Below are 17,432 nucleotides of genomic sequence, written 5' to 3'. Positions count from 1 at the left end.
AAGCTACGAATTGCATCAATCAAGATACAAGGCATTCTGAAAACATCTTCCGTCATAAACACCTGTAGTAACCTCTCAAAGAAGGACTTTTCGACCATCAAAAGCTTAAAACCCAAGGACATGACCTATCTCCCCAGCGACAAGGGCGATAAATTTTGCATCATCGGAACAGAACGCTACGAAGCAGCGGCCCAACAACACCTGAGCGCCCCAAAACTATACAAAACTTCAAGGATCACAAAGGTGCAAACCATTGAACGAAAGCTTAACAGCACGCGGAGGACCATAGCCGCCAGAGCTCAGCTACCACATCACGTGACCAGATCTTACATCACCAACAACTCAAGTATGCCACGATTCTACCACCTGATCAAGACTCACAAAGAAGAACCCGACATCAAGATTCGTCCAATTGTCTCAAGTACAAACGGACCAGCCGCCAAACTATCACACCTAGACTGCACCCTACTCAACCCCCCATTGAAAGACGTTCCGGCACACCTTACAAACAGTCAAGAACTACTCAACCAACTTAGAGACATGCCACGAGATACCCTGAGAAAATTTAACTTTCCCTTCAGCCTGGATGTGACAGCAATGTACATCTCCATTCCCCCTAAGGAAGCGACCAACAACGTAATCCAAAAACTGTCAACAGGAAGAACTCAAATCTGCAGCCCGTTCCACCCACAGACGTTCCACAGACAAACCTCACTCTCTACAGACGATACGTTGACGACACAGTCTTGCTGACAGTCAACAATAAGGAAGCCTTAGCCATCCAAAATGCTCTCAACCAAGCGCACCCAGCCATCAACTTTGAAATAGAATTACCAACAGCAGACAACACCATCTCACTACTGGACTTCACCATAAAAATCGACAAAGACGGCACAGTCCACCACGAGTTCTACCAGAAAAAAGCAAATGCAAAACTACTCCCGCACTTCGACTCGGCCCTACCCACAAGCAGTAAGAAGACCATACTCTTAAACCATAACGATCATCATCGTTAAAGCGCAACAGGTTGTGAAGGGTTTTAGACGGGTAACGGTTTGATTCACTTTAGTTATAAACAATATTTTTCCAACAGTCATTGTCCAAACGATCACTGAATATTAAATGAAAGAAGATTTAGTTTAAAGCAACGCATTAATTAAACTTTCAAAATAAAACTTGATCACGAATTTTTGATTAAACATCTTCCTTTGAATGCACAAATGATCTAACAGGATGCGTAATGCAACATAAACATGTTTTGATAATTTAGTGTGATACTCTCCGCTTTTTTTTCTTTTTTTTTTAATAACTAAACGTCTAAAAACATTGACTGCACTGTAATACGAGAATACGTGCTGTGATGCTAGGCTCAATGTACCAAGCTACACATAACATTTTGCTTGATGGAGAAAAATCTTGTAATCTCCAAACAGATTGTTGTCGTCGTCAAGTTCATTTTTCAATTCGAGTTCTTTCCATGGAACTCTCAAGCATCCACTAACCAACATTCACACGAACCGTTCTGGTGGCCTCGATTCCTTGGTATTGAACAAACACCTTCTTGGAGTGTGATGGATCTTTTGCAACTCCTGGCTGTGTTCTTTCATGTATCCGTTCTCAAGGTTAGTTGACTCAAAGGACACGACTCCATGTCCGTGTCGTGCCGAAAATATTAAAACTACTATGGGAAAATTAAACCATGGTACTGATATTTTGTTTTGCAATCTTGACTTTTTTATAATCTCATTGCTGTAAGTCGACACCCGTCTTGGTTTTCTGTAAACGAATCAACCCTTCCCATGCCACCTGCATTAGTATCTTTTTATCAAATATTGATGTAAAACACATACAAAGATCAATGAGGGGAGACGAGGCTCAATAAAGGTTAACCTTTTGCAGTTGCATATTTTTTTCAGTTCAGTTTGTTTTTGTTGACAATCATCACCGCGAAAGCAATGCATGAAAAACACAAAAGAGGTCCAGAAAACGGTAGAAGCAACAAAACGCGAACATTAAGACATTTCTTCATTTATTAGATTCATGGGTTGTGGGACATAGCTGGAGTTGAAGAAGATAATGAGTTTGAAGAAGAAGGTACAACTTTTAAGTAACGTATCAAGACGTTTGATAACCATCACTACGAAGAGCGATCTTACGAGTTGATCGATATTTTTGTGTTTCTTTTGCTGAGCATCTGATGCTATTTTACCCAAGAATTCCTTTTACATTGATTAAACGTTTGCAGACATGAAATCAAAGAGAAAAAACGTACTTTGTCTACTTTACAACGATGAATTTTTTTGATTTTCTTGTTTTGGTTATTTTGTTAACTTATATATTGAAAGTATTGTTTCTATGATGATATCTGGAGAAGATGTCTGACCCACCGTGCAAAATTTTAGACCTTATGGTAGAAGATCTTCCATCCTCGTCCCAGCAATCTTTTGCTGGAGAGGAAGAAGGAACACAAGAGAATAGCAAAATGATTTTCGAAAAGCAAGTACAATATTATACTAGAGCTTTTGCTACTGTCTTTTGGATTAGCGTAGAGATGTTACATTTTGGGACGCGAAGCCCCGCTTTTACGGCAACACCAGTAGGGTCAATTTTCAATTTTCCAATGTCTTTACGCCTCGAAACGTTGTTGCTTTCAGCAAAAAAGTTAAATTACTTTAGAACTAACTTTATTACTTTTATATGACCAACAAAAAGTACAATATTTTGTAAATCAGAAAAAAGAACCCTTCTTGTTTGGTGGATAAGCCAAAAGTGAATGTAGTTTTGCGCTCCCTTGATATTAAATCTGTAGGTCTATCACAACCGTCGTCGCTCATGTCTTAGTTGTAACCCTAAGACATGAGCAAAATTTAAGTTATGTAGCGAAATGCGGGTTAATTCAAAGCAAGTTTTGGTTTTAAAAGTGATGAATTAATTATTTGCTTTCGTGACCTGTGACATTATGCACTGATCTTGATTATACTATTGAGCTTATGATGATCAGGTTGAAACAAGCTTGCCAAAAGCCTTACTTCCACTTCCACTCGATATTGAACCAACGTTTCAGTTCCGTCACTGACGTTTACCTTTCCATGTTCATGTGTGACGTCATTAATTTCTTGATCATCATATTCGGTTACCATGCATTTGGAGTAAGTAGATGAGTGATAGTTTACTTGAGGTATTATTTTCGACTGTTTTGTCTTTATTTGTCACAAGTCAATTCTACTAGCATTATCGTTACTTTGCATAAGGTCTTTGCCGGTGTCACGTAATTTGCAGAAAACCCACAACGTATTGGTACAAGATGACATGAAAAGGAGTTGACTGCACTATACCACGATATGGCATCAGCCCAATCTAATTTGTAGCCAATCTCTGCTATCAGAAAGAAAAGCCTTGCTCTGAATGTCAAATGTGCTTCACTTGCGCTATAACTCACAACCACATCCAGACACTTTTTGATATTTTTTTTTCATTGTTCGGTTAGTTTGTATTTTGATTCTTTTCCAGCAATTTGCTTCTGCCCAAGCGGACGTAGTCGCTAATATTCAAACGAACAACGTACCTACGGCTTTCCTCATAATGTTACTCATTCAGGTAAGTTGAGTTCTTTTAAAACCCTTTGTGTGTTTAGTTCGGTTCATAAGATGTCGCTGCTTAGGCTGTAGTAAGGGCTAAATCTTTAAGATATTGTGCCTTGAAATATCATTTTTGGAACTATTATAACATAAATTTTGTATTGAAATGGAATTAAACACGTTTCCGATTGGGTGAAATGTTATGTTAATTCCGTGATCAAAATTTTTTGAATCTTTTCAAGTACGCCATTCACTCTATGCACCCACAATTTTAGCTTTATTGAAAAATGTGTTATAGGGTAGGCTATAGGATTAATTAGAAAAAAATTTTCATTGCCAAACACAAGTTTAACCATGCAGCATAGGTTATTGCCGTTTTAAAATTTTCCTTCTCAAGCAACACAAACATCTATATTTTCTTAGTTTCTTATGATGTTCATCGATCGAGCCATTTACTTGAAAAAGAGCCTGTTCGGCAAGATGGTTTTCCAGATTATCTTGGTGATCGGGATCCACCTCTGGATGTTCTTCATACTTCCCCACATCAATCAGAGGTGATGTTGTAGCCTACAGAGTTGTACTGTGAATGTCTATGTGTTTATCAGGAATTTTTTAGTATGGCTTGAACGTAAACTTTGATGCCACACGGTGTTGTAAACAGCGGTTAGCAAATGAAATCTAACTGAAGAACAGTTGTTGAAACGTTTGATTTTTTTATTTTCAGGCCATTTTACATGAACCATGTTGCCCAAACTTGGTATTTTTTCAAAGTTCTTTATTTTCTTTTGTCTGCGTATCAAATCCGTGCCGGATACCCCAAGAATGTGACAGCAAATTTCCTCACCAAATCATACGGAACTGTCAATCTATTCCTTTTCAAAGGGTTAGTCAAAGCGTATCTACTGATGAAGACTTTTTTACGCGCTAAAACTCATGATTCAGATTTTCAAAAATGACGCAAACATTTTTAAATCTTACTTAGGGGACATCTCCCTGTGTTTTAAACCAACGTCTTTGCGAAACCCGAAGTGTAAAACTTTGTGTAGAAGTAGAGGATTGAAAATTTTTCATTTACGTCGAATTAAGGGGGCAGTTCTACTCAGAAAAAAAAATTCAAATTTTTTTTATTTTATTGATATACAAATTTATCGTAGATTTCGAATATGCAGTCAGTTTTTACCTATTTGCCCTCATTAGGCTTCAAACGGAAGGTTTTCTGAACGCACCTCAGTTTAAAATGTGAATAAAAATTTGCATTGTTGTGAGAATGTTAGTTGCAAGATGTTTTGTATTTTCCCTTACAAAATCTAATAATGAGTAAGCTAAACAGCGCCACCTTTTTAAAAGGTTAACCAAGTTTATTGAAAATCATTTAAAGTCAAAGTCACATTTAAAGTCGATGATAGTCAAAGGCAGTCAAAAGACATTTACCTAATTTTATTTTTCAAATGCGATTTACTCAAAATCATGTTTTTGTGCACTAAAAATGTTTCTTCTACACAACTAGATGTACAGTAGATGTACAGAACAGATGTACAGTAGGCCCTTGCGGACATAATGATTGAGTTTTGTTTCAATATTCAGAGTAATAAATATTTTATTACCAAATCCTGAAGTCAAATTTGCTCTCAATGCATAGCAATTATGAAATCTTTTATATTTAAAAAAATAAAAGAGTTAAAAGAAATCTCCTCTATCAATTTATGGCTAGGATACCCTACTAGATCACCATGCAGTTTGAAGTCCCTACCTCTAGCCATTTTTGAGTTTTTAGGGCTGCAATGGAGACAATCGGTTGATTTTATGTACAAATTCAAAATGGTATAAACCCTTAATGGATTGCCCCAGCCTAACAAAGTGACTGTTTTTGGATAGCTTGTTTCCTCCTTTCTCAAGCAATATATCGTTTGTTGGGGTTTGTGGGTGAACTTTTGTGTGTAGATTGTTATTTATGACAAGTACGAAAAATGCGATTCTAAGTAGAACTGCCCCCTTAAGTAATTTGTTTGCAATATTTTTATAATTTTGTGCTACACCTCTTGCTAAAGAATTAAATTTAAATCTTGATGAAAGATCTCACCACCTTCACACGTTTTATCTTGGATCGGGAGAAAACAAACTTTATTTCCAGGATGTCGGGGTAGGACTGTAGTCGGGTATAGTCGTAGTAATGCCTGTTTTTATACGGCGCCGTATCCATCGCAGTTGTGCGTTGCTTTTATTGTAAGCGCAGCCGTATAAAGTTGCCACGAGTACATTTAAAGTGAAAAAATCGACTAAGTGACATTATCAGTGATGCTGAACCGTTACCATAGATACCGTGCAATCCCCTTCCTGGCTGAGATAACGGCCATCATGGACTGGATGTACACAGGAACATCGCTTGGTATTGGCGAGTGGATGAAGGTTTGGTCGATCCACGCCGAAGTCTTCGAACTCAAGTGCTGGAGAACTTTTGAAAAAGTGAATATCTTTCCATTGTTGTCCTTAAAATAAATAACTGTCCCAGCTGGCTTTCCGTCGGGTTAAAGATTAGAGAAAAGTTGAAAAAAAGTTTTTAATCAGTGTTTTTGGTATTTTTGCACAGTAGGAAGTTTTTCTTTTTGAATCACGTGAAATAACATTGTAAAAACTCTCAGAAGTACGTTTAGACAATGTAGGCTTTTATGTCATCAAAACATTGTTTATTTTTACACTTATTAACAGTTATTTTTTACTTTGAACAACAGACATATCCATCACCAAGGGGCACTGCCAAACTGTTATGGATCAAATACTTGGTTGGGGGTCTTCTGCTTTTACTCCTTTTGGCCATCGTATGGTTCCCCTTGCTGCTCATGAACATAGCGCTGACAATAGGCGGCATCACTAACAACCCAATAGAAGTGGATATTAAAATATCCATCGGTCCCTTTGAGGTGAAGATTTTGCTGTGAAATAGCCGCAGTAAAGTTTTTGAATATTTTTTTCATTTTTGTAATATGAAAAATGTGCAAGTACTTGTACTTAGTAACAATAGAACGCAGGAAGTGTAAAAGAAATATTCTAAAGATTTTGCAGGCACTGCACGCGCGCTATCACAAGATGCTGAGAACGATGAGCAGCGCTATTTCTGATATTCCACCAGTCAGTGGTCGTAAAACTTCAAGATGATATGCTTTTAGTCAACAGTTCTATTCTGTCTTATGCTGCATTGTTTTGGTTTTTCAACTTCATGAGTGTTTGTTCTTTAAGACCGACCGACACTAAGTTGTGCTAAAATTTATACAGGAATCTCTTTAAGGCTTTCGCGGATCGTTTAAACAGAGTCGAAATGTAAACATAAAGAATCAATAAAATCAAACACGTTGGAAAACTTGTATAATTTATTGATAAAGCTTTCGCCGCCTTGATTATACAAGTTTTATTAACCTGGTTGGTTTTATTTACTTGTTGTATTTAATCGTTCGGTTGAATTCTAAATGAAGAATCCTGGTACAACATTTCATCTTCAATAACATCGAGAAACCAGAACAGTGGTTGAGAGACGTCAGTGTCTACCTCGTCACTTGTACATAGAAAGTCATTGAATCTCAAAAGGTTTCAGTTTATCTTTACTGTATATGCCGCATTGACGAATGGAAAGATCCATATATTGTACAATGCTTGCACTGGACATGCCCTTCTCGTGTGTATCGTATGCATGCCACTTTTGGTGACAATGTTTTTGTTTTCCTTTCAGCCGATCTTCCAAGTCGTGGCTGATACGGATGACATCATAATGTGGAATCCAGATCTATACAATGAGTTTGCAAAAACAAATTCTGAGAACGAGGTATGTGAAGAAGCTCTGTGTTTCATCTAAGCATCATCCTCTTCACGCGTGACATGAAATTTTTAGCGGTTATAAAAGTAAGCTTGTTTGTTTCTCTAGATTTTCTGTTTTAACAGTTATCAATATATTCCCTATTTAGCTTTCTGTTTTAATTTTCTGATTATATAATGTTGTTCTATAGTTGTGCTTAATTTGGATTATTCTTGTAGCCTACTTCTACTTTTTGTAAAGGAAAAGAAAATTGGGAATTCTTATTACATTGCGTAGGTTGCCGCATCATTCCTGCAAAGATTTTCAAACAATCAAGTTGTGTCCGTAAACATAGACGGAGAATCTAAAACCGTATGGATCATCAGCCCTCCTCAAAGGCAGCTTTTGGCCGAAAGATTATGTCCGGCTTCAAACTTCAGCAGCATCCGTCTCTTGTTTGAGTGGGCATTAACAAAGTAGGTTTTAAATTCTGATTATCTTTTTTTTGCTGCAAATACTGTATAGTTAAATTGTATGTTTTTTTCTGACGGCGAAACAGTCTGATAGCCTACTGCGCCGAAAACGTTCGATTTTTTTCGTAATTATTGTTTTTTTTGTATGTATCCCATTCCAAATAAAAGAATAATAAATCCGCTTGTGGTACTCAATTTTATTGTAAAAGGATAACTCTACCAAAGCTTTATCAATGCAATCGATGACGCGACAGTGACGACAACGACACTATGGAATGTTTTTGTGACATTATATTTTTTTCTTGGTACCAGTGTACCATGTTTATCAGTGTACTCCTGTACTACATATTTTCACTGATGGTTTTAGTTGGAAGTTGTGAGGGTATGTTGAATGTACTAACATTCGATCTCACTTTAGTTAGTTATTTGAAGTATGATCTTGAGGCAATGCAAATCTACTACAATATTTAAGTGTCATGATTTTCAACAAAAGTTTTCTGGGCAAACTGGTCACAATTTGTTTTCGCTAAGTGACGTCACATTTATGCAAAGTGTATTTTAAATGATGTGGAATGATCGTATTTGTTTTGTTTTTCATTTGTTTTCTAGATCAGAACAGAGGTTAGATATATTGCGCTACGCTTGGCTGTCATATCTCATCTTGCAGTTGCATGAATGTAACCATCCCATCTACGAATAGCGTTAATTTCACATAGATAAACGTCAAATAAATTAACGATGTTGCAAATTTGCTTTCATTGAAAAATTGGCTGATTAATTTTTTAATTCGCTAGTGATAATGATGATAATTCGGATGACGCAATGTTAACTGTAGATTTAGTAATTTTCCAGTTTTTGAAAGTTGAATTATCTTTGGCAATCTATTCCCATTTGTGTTTTTGTACCTATAACTCTGTTTTCTCTCTTGCATATTTTCAAACCTATCTCGGCTGTACTGTATTAACTAATCATTGTCTTAGACGCAGTTCTGTTTTAAATAGGTAGATGGTTAAAAAGCGCACTTCCTCATAGTTGGATTGCATGAGTCTCACGTTTTGCATGATCTTACAAATAACCAAAGTAGCTTGTCGATGTCATGTGGTGCTTAAAAACTGATATCAAACCTGACTTATATCATTTCGTCTCAACTTTTTGAACATTGTGTATTGCATTTGAGTTAAACTTAGCAATAATGTTTTCGTCAAACTCATTCATTCTCTTGTTTGTTTTTTTTATATCTTTTTAAATATAAATACAGCAAGCGATATGAACGTAGGTAATAATCGGCCGTAAAAATCTAGTTTGCGTAACTTTTCAATCATAAAAACGTAGTTTTGATTTCATTTTTCACTCATAGTTTGTAAATATGATTATTTTTGAGTGATTTAAAATTCACGTCTAGTATCACTTGTCATGCTTTAAAAACTACAATATATTCTACCAGTGATGCCAGCTCGTCTTCGACCCCATCATCGTATGGGTCTCATTCTATTTCCTTGGACCGGACGAGCCAAGCTAGGTTTTTGCTCTATGAGCTCCTGTTGGGGAATTCCAACGTCACAGATGTGTGAGTACTTTGGTTTCCGAACAACTACCTCGCTTTTCCTTGAATATTTCATCTCGTGCAATTTTCCAAACACTGTTGACCCTCTTGTCAAGGAAAGTTGTGCTGATGCCAATTGGCCAAATATTACAGAAACTTGGTTAACGTTGTTATCAGTCAACCTTTTCACCATGTACATATTGAAGGACTAGTAGTGGCTGCAACTCAGCTAGTAAAAGTTGACATTTTACATGGTTTCGACGTCGTCATATCTTGGAGCGATGTACAAACAGCAGTTGTTGCTGGCTGGGTATTTTTGTTTTCTGTAGGTAGTGATAACAGTAGGATTTGTTTTGGCTTATTTTTCTGGTTTTTTAAAAGCACTTGTAATTTTTGTAAAGTGAATTACCGTTGTACAGACCATTGTAGAGTAGGGTGTCCCACTTTTAGGCGACTTTTCAGGAAAATTAGGTTCGGGTCAAATTCTGACTGGATTTTCGTCACTGATTTCAAAAATGACGTTATTTTTTCATTATGACGTCATCTTGATGCGCCAGCTAGCGGATTTTTGATATTTTGGCCTTGTCACGAATATGGCAAGAGCTAGAGAGTTGGAACTTGCGCCAAAATGACCGGAAGGGACGATTTCCTATTTGTTGTCAATACAATATGAAACGCTAACTGCAACAAAAAGGAGTTATTTTGAAAAAACATGTTTTTGGACAAAAAAATGAGAAACATGGCAATTTTGCTACAGTGACGCTTTTATTTCGATTAAGTTGCTGTGCTGCGCCACATTGTTTAACAATTAAGTACAGTGGTACCTGGTAGTAGTCTACTAGCATATTGTATTTAGAATTAATTACCTCAGCATTGATTTTTGCATGGTTGTTGCAATTACTAATACTAGCTAACGTTAAATCCTTGATCGTTTAGTTCAAAGATCTATCAAACAAAACCACAATTCAACAACACAACACAGTTCAATGGGATTATTTATTACACCATACTGTGCAAAGCAGCACAAATGCGCAAGTCTGTTTTGGCCAAATCATCTTGGTCATCTCGAATCAAGCCGTTCACAACGCCTTTCAGTCTTCCAATGAAGGGCTCTGTTGTTGTTGTCGATCATACGCCAAAACATTCATGGAGATGAAAAACATGCAATCTTACTTTCTTCGGAGAAAAAATCACGTAAGTTGCCACACTTCAAAAGCGTCTGCTCGATATCAACGTTCTTGGAAAAATTTTCTGTCTTACCGTATCAGCAGCAAAAGGCGGAGCTTCAGCGTGGGAACTCAAAGCAACGTTTTTAGGGCTCAACCATTGGGGTGCATGCTTAACGATGTATCAGAACAGCGTTGAATACTGGTTCATCAACATATTTATCTGCAAGTTATTAATTTCTTGTAAACAGTACAATTGAGGGACCTTCAGCAGCGGAAGGTTTAAGATGGATGACCAAAGATGCTGACAAATAAACACAAACAATGAAAGAAACCATACGTTGAAGTTTAGGGATATCCTGAGGCCCAACACAATACCCAAAAATCAGCATTCTTAAGTAACCACTCGCTGTTGTTATCCAACGCGCATGGAACACGCCTTCTTGACGATAAAAAAGTAAGGGTTTCAAATTTCCTGGAACATCCATCAATAAATGAGCTGCCAGAGCAAGAAGACACATATGGTCGCTCCGAAAAGATGAATCTTTAGCTTCTTTCTTGTGCTCAGAAAACCATAAAATCTTGGCTTTTAAATGATTTGCGGTTATATCTGTGATGGAAACTTTACAATCTTGTCGGATTTTCAGATGTTGGGGCTTAGGTTTTGGTATTTTCTTAATTCTGTTCATCAAACCACCATCTGCCAGACAAAGTTTATGAATCTTGTTGCAAAATATCCCAAACAAAAGTGATGCAACATTGCATCATTTGTATTTTAGGATGTACTGTTGATGACATAACAATCGAAATAAAAGCGTCACTATATTCTATTGTTAAGCTACTACCACTGTACTTAATTGTTAAACAAGGTGGCGCAGCTTAGCAATCGAAATAAAAGCATCACTGTAGCAAAACCCAAGCAAAATTGCCGTGTTTTACTTTTTGTCCAAAAATGACCAAAAACATGTTTTTTCAAAATAACTGCTTTTCTGTTGCAGTTAGGGTTTCATATTGTATTGACAACAAATAGGAAATCGTCCCTTCCGGTCATTTTGGCGCAAGTTCCAACTCTCTAGCTCTTACCATATTCGTGACAAGGCCAAAATAGCAAATATCCGCTAGCTGGCGCATCAAGATGACGTCATAATGAAAAAATAACGTCATTTTTGAAATCAGTGACGAAAATCCAGTCAGAATTTGACTCGAACCTAATTTTCCTGAAAAGTCGCCTAAAAGTGGGACACCCTATTATAGAGCCTTCATGATAAATTTTCCTACTCCAAAGAGAAATATCGGCAATCACGGGCACTATTTTATTAAACTAACGCCATTATTTAATCTATTATAAAAACACTTGTCTTCTGCAGGACAATTATGAATCTCTTCCCGCAGTTTTTGTATTCCTCTGGGTCGTCATCTATCGCCACCCCTGCCAGCAGCTTGTACGCGGGAGAACAAGGCAAGAAATTGAACAAATAGCTTTCAAACTTAACAAAAAAAAAGCTTTTCCGTTACATATCAATTTTTCATGCCTTGGTGGTCAAGACTCTTTATATTCAAACTGAGGTCTTAAAAACTTGCGCAGTTTAGATTGTAGGGTATTGTTTGCGTTCACTTTATGCGGATAAATTTTTGTCTATACCATGAGTGAATGTTTTCAACTGATACTGACTTCAGTAAGAGACCAACATATGATTGAAATATTATTATTGCATGTTTATGATAGTTTACAAACGTTTTTGACAAAATTAAATCTATATACCATTTCGTTTTCCCAAACAGTTTACATTAACACGGTATACGGGCTAAATGTTCCGTGGCAAGATGTATCATGCAAAATTTCTCAAGCCCTAGTAAGTTATATCTGAAGGTGCCAACTGTGGACAAGGCACCGGAGATTTAAAAAACAATGAAAAGCCGAATGATAGAAAATCAATGCTTGACATATTCCGCGCACAATAGTGTGTATCGATTTGTAAGATCATTCGTCTGTATTTGCGTGCTCATTCATTTCCTTGGATTAAACGTTTGCCAGATCCAGAAGAAGCAACAGCTGTGGTAAGGAATCTGCGTCTTAGCATTGTGCATTCCAAAGTTGGAAGCTCGCCTGATCCATGAACCGAAAGGAGCATGAAGTACATGTCGAAATCAATAAGAATTTAATACTAATATTAATTATCTTCCAGTGGAATATTTGGATGTTGAATTCAAGATCCAAAGCCTACAAAATGATTCTGAGACGTCCTGGTGGAGCGTGAATAGCCTCAATGCCACAGAATATGCTGGCAACCCTAAAAGTCCCCCAAAAATTAATATGGTGGTCTTCAGCGATAAAGTGTCTCCTTCAAGTTTGAATTTTCTCGTCAATTACGGGTAAGCTGATTTGTTTTTTGGAAGATCCTCGTAAAGTTTATTTGATTCTTTATTTGTACCATATAATCAAATTCGTGTTGGATTAACATTAAAACAACTACTTTAGGACTGTTAGTGTAGCCCGGTAATAGATTTTTCATGAAACCTTTCTATAAAGTTATATGTGCTGTTTACGATAACAAAAAGCTTTTTTATAAAAACTTTTGCTCTCAAGCATCTCTCCTTTTCATCCGTGCCTATTGGTCAAAATGCATGCCACAGTTGGATGAAGGCAGACACGAACACTTGCTTAGTTTTTTGTCAATTCAATTTAACAACACTTATTGCCACTGCATGCGTATAAACTGCCGGTTTATTCTTGAAATCAGGATTATTGGTCATTCAAACGTTTTTTAACATAACTTTACCATCTTCGACCGAACCGAACGCTTCACACTTTGTCAAAGTCTCCTCCTTGTTTATACATTTCCAAACGTGTTCCTCCAGGATCATCGGCTTGTACGTGTCAGTGGTGCTCGTGGTTGGGAGGTTGGTGCGATCTGTCTTCATTGGGACAACAGCTACAATAATGTTCAAGTGAGAACAAACTTATTTTAATCAGTAAAGTATCTTTCCTTTCCAGTCCTTCATTTTGGCTGAAAAAACGCTTTTCACATGTATTGATGTGGCATAGTCGGAATAAATTGACCATCCACCACACCGTTTCTGTTTTTGCAAAAAATGGGGCATGTAAAATATAAGATTGGTAACATGTAACAGAATGCAGTCATGATAGTTGCTGACGTTTTCATCGAATTTAAACAATTATTGTGTAAAATAAGCCTACGCTTGAAAGTACCATAAAAGAAAGAACTCATGACGTGTTGGGTCGAGCTTCTGCGTTATGACATGAAGACAGTTCCTCGGTTGTAACAACATATTTGAATGTTGTTTTTCATTGTTTGTAAACTTCGCTTTTTACTGCTTTTAAAATAGAAACAATCTCCACTGCCGCAATGATGTATTACCACTCGAAAACCCGGTAAGAAATGTCGAATCTACTTTTTTTATATTTGCAGTGAGCTGCCGTACGTCGATCGCATTCTCATGCTGTGTCAAGATCTCTTCCTTGTCAGGGAAGAAGGGGAATTTGAGTTAGAGGAAGATCTTTACGCTAAACTGATTTTTCTCTATCGTTCACCGAAGCTCCTCATCGAATGGACGAGAGTTCCGAAGTCGAAGGACGACTAATTACTCTTCGTTTTCTTTGGGGTTTGCACGGACTAAGTGGCTGAGTCTACAACTATAGTGGAGTATGGGTGCTATCCCACTTTTTTTAGACCTTGGTCCGAATGTCCAACCGATGTTGTTTTTTTTTGCCTCCTAACCGCTTGCCGCCTACTTCGAGAGTCATGGTGTTTTTTTGCAGTAAAATCGATTGAATGTTTTTCAAATAATCTTTAGTGTTATGTTTGTTTTTCTATAATATTACTTTCTCGTTATGGTGTTAGCCATTGCATGTGTACCACTGAAATTCCATTCTTGCCTTACTTTCAATCTGTGGCAAAGAAGTTGATGTTGAATGAAACGACATTTAACATACAAAGTTTGATCACTCAGTTTTGTCTTGCAGGCTGGAACCACACTTGTCCAGCAGTCAAGCTTTCTCAGGAGTGTCGTAGTTATTTCTTTTATGTTGTGTTGCTTAAATCGGTTGTTCTATTTTGATATGCGCTTATTTAACACCTGTCGCTTTATGTTACTACATTCTTGTTTTTTTTTCATTTTATTTGTTCATTATCTTGTAATTTTGTGTTTCTCCAAAGTTTTTGAAGACCTTGTATAAAAAGCAGTGTTTCCTATATAGAAACGTACAGTGTTTTATATACGTTAACGTAAATTGTAACAAAAATTTGGAGCTATGTTCCAAGTTTGAAACTAACTTACTAATTGTTTTGTGAATTTGAACATTGTCCATTCAAGTTGCGTTCCTCAAACGGTTGATAAAACTCAAAAAATCTTGTTTTGGCCAGATGACAGTTATCCGTGATGATAGCTGTCTTGTCTGATGAGCTTGAGCTGATAATGTTTACCTGAGTTACTGCGTCACACAAAGATGGGGTTGTTGTCAGGTCTGGCGATTTCGCCTGGCTCGTCTAAACTTCCACTTGAAATGTGACGTGTTGATTTTTCAGCATCTACCCTTGCCTACCTACTGAATTGGGATATCTCAAAATACATAAATTTCGTCTGGACCCACTTGAGGCACATTTTTTTTATCAATAAATTGTATTTTGACCTTTTTCCTAAAACCTTTGATTAATTGAGTCTGAGTGTTGTGTGCTATTAACGTTAATTTATTAACCTCAGTAGCCTATTAATGTAGGCTATTTAACAAAGCGGTTGAACAGGCATTCATATTATTTCTAATGTTACCGGTGCCGAGTTGTTGTGAATGTGGTGCCATTTGTGAAGGCGTGTTTGTGCAATGCATTCAATAAAATTAATAAATACTGTTTATTCTACTGTATGTAATGTTCAGGAAACGTTCCAACAAAGATGCGTACGGAATTGGGTTTGTTCCACATTAAAATTGGCTTTTCGAAAAAAAAAAAAAAAAAAAAACAGGATACAAAAATCCCAAGAAAAACGAAACACTAGAAAAAAAGCTAAAACTACCACGTCCCTCACCCTCCATACAATGCGACTTTTGTCCGCGTAGTTCCATCATAGACTGGGTCTCCAAAGCTACATACGACCAGGGGCGTTGACAAGGGGTCTAGGTGGTACTTTTGGACCCGGGCCTGGAGTATTTAAGGGACCCGGATTTAAAAGATTCCCCGCCACTTCAAACATTATCAAGATCTTAATACAGTATAATCAGATCTAAAGGAATTGCCATTAGAGGTTAAAACAGCCGCTTCAGCCGTCAGACGGTAAAGTACCGGGCCCCCTTTCGGGTGCCGGGCCCACTTTAGCCACTAAACAGTAAAATAAAAAATTAGTTTAGTCCATAGTATAGTGATTTCCCTAACCACAATATAGTGAAATATAACCCGAAACACGTAGGCTACCGGTATTTCAAAATAAACAAGCTAATGTTAATTGTTTAAACCCAAAAACTGAAATGGCACAGGTAGGAAGATTGCTATCCCTATTTCTGGACTAAAAATTAGACGAAAACAGCTTTTCAGATTGCAGCAATCATCAAATGTTTGACCTAGGCCCAAAAACCTTTCCCAAATTTTCCGACCGATTTTCCGAAAACTTTCCGACCGTCTGCACAAACTTCGCTGTAAATTTTCTTCTGGTGAGCCTAAACCAGTGAAACATCAATGGAATCGGAAAGTAATACTCTAGCGCCATGTGACAAATAAAAGTTCAAAAAAGCAACCGCTAGATAAAGATAGTAAGTTTTGCGGTTCGGGAAATTTTAAGATTGTGCAAGATTTGTTAAACAACCATGCTTTTGGCATATCGGGTTTTATCTATTCCCAGGGCCGTAGCCAGACCACAGAGCAAGGGAGGCCAAATTTTTTTTTTCAGGGGGGCCGAAAAAATTGAATCATTATAATTGTAGCTGTTGCTCGAGAATGTATTGGGATTTTTCCAGGGGGGCAAAATTTTTTTCAGAAGGGGCGAGGCCCCCGGCTGGCTACCGGCCTGTCTATTTCTCTTAATTTTCTACTTTGAACGGCATGTGTCATCCTCATTTTAACAGCAACTTTTAAATTCATAACATTGTCGATGAAAGGAGCCCGAAAATAAATTGGTACCGGGCCCGAGAAATCCTGTCAACGGCCCTGCGTTGATGCATGCCCACCAACACATTTTGGACACTGTCGATGTCAAAGAACTCATGCCACAGTTCATAGAGAAAACGCCTGAGCGAAAAGCAATCTTGGGAAGCGTGTGAGAACTCATTTCCACAAACTGTCGTTTTCATATCACTTTCTAATTTGTTCGACTTCATTTTAATTTCCTGAACTTTTTGTGGCCGTTCTTCATTTGTACTGTAACAACTTAGCCTACAATGTGTGTGTTTCGACGTCGTTTTTGACACAGGAGGGAACCGAATGCTTACTACCAGTTTTAAATGTTCTCCAACATAAGGGGCAGAGGCGTTGACAAGGGGTCTAAGTGGTACTTTTGAACCCGGGTCCGAAATATTTAAGGGGCCCGGATTTAAAAGATTCCCCGCGATTTCTAACATCATCAAGATCTTAATATAATCAGATCTAAAGGAATTGCCATCAGAGGTTAAAACAGCCACTTCAGCTGTCAGATGGTAAAGTAGGGGAGGGTGGGGCTAGTTTGAACACTTTTCACGTTATTTAGTCTCACAGTCATGTTTGTTTATAAAATAAAGTTGTTTTAGCTTTGTTGCATACCTATAACATTTGTAGATACCTCGCAAAAAAAAATTGAAAACTTTTGTACAGTTTAGATTTTATACTGAAATACAAAATATTTTTAAAGTGTTTAAACTTACCCCGTGTGCTGAGTAAGTTTAAACACACAAGGGGTAAGGTTAAA

General features: G+C 37.3%; 1 protein-coding gene across 1 annotated transcript in view; it reads left to right on the top strand.

Moving 5' to 3' along the window:
* LOC145788534 (piezo-type mechanosensitive ion channel component 1-like) overlaps nucleotides 1–15,492 on the top strand; it is a 50,690-nt gene extending 35,198 nt beyond the window's left edge. Inside the window, exons 39-54 of the mRNA XM_082600295.1 lie at nucleotides 1,434–1,622; nucleotides 2,037–2,094; nucleotides 2,403–2,553; nucleotides 3,002–3,149; nucleotides 3,511–3,597; nucleotides 4,002–4,132; nucleotides 4,303–4,461; nucleotides 5,894–6,041; nucleotides 6,308–6,496; nucleotides 7,300–7,392; nucleotides 7,660–7,838; nucleotides 9,280–9,402; nucleotides 11,912–12,003; nucleotides 12,731–12,917; nucleotides 13,404–13,493; nucleotides 13,976–15,492. Of these exons, the coding sequence (XP_082456421.1) occupies nucleotides 1,434–1,622; nucleotides 2,037–2,094; nucleotides 2,403–2,553; nucleotides 3,002–3,149; nucleotides 3,511–3,597; nucleotides 4,002–4,132; nucleotides 4,303–4,461; nucleotides 5,894–6,041; nucleotides 6,308–6,496; nucleotides 7,300–7,392; nucleotides 7,660–7,838; nucleotides 9,280–9,402; nucleotides 11,912–12,003; nucleotides 12,731–12,917; nucleotides 13,404–13,493; nucleotides 13,976–14,147 (2,196 nt within the window). The 3' untranslated portion in view covers nucleotides 14,148–15,492. The remainder of the gene's footprint in view (nucleotides 1–1,433; nucleotides 1,623–2,036; nucleotides 2,095–2,402; nucleotides 2,554–3,001; nucleotides 3,150–3,510; nucleotides 3,598–4,001; nucleotides 4,133–4,302; nucleotides 4,462–5,893; nucleotides 6,042–6,307; nucleotides 6,497–7,299; nucleotides 7,393–7,659; nucleotides 7,839–9,279; nucleotides 9,403–11,911; nucleotides 12,004–12,730; nucleotides 12,918–13,403; nucleotides 13,494–13,975) is intronic.
* The last annotated feature ends 1,940 nt before the right edge of the window (nucleotides 15,493–17,432 follow it).

The sequence above is a fragment of the Aplidium turbinatum genome, chromosome 2, assembly GCF_918807975.1.
Source record: "Aplidium turbinatum chromosome 2, kaAplTurb1.1, whole genome shotgun sequence".
Taxonomy (NCBI): Eukaryota; Metazoa; Chordata; class Ascidiacea; order Aplousobranchia; family Polyclinidae; genus Aplidium; species Aplidium turbinatum.
This window is presented reverse-complemented; position numbering and strand designations above follow the sequence as displayed.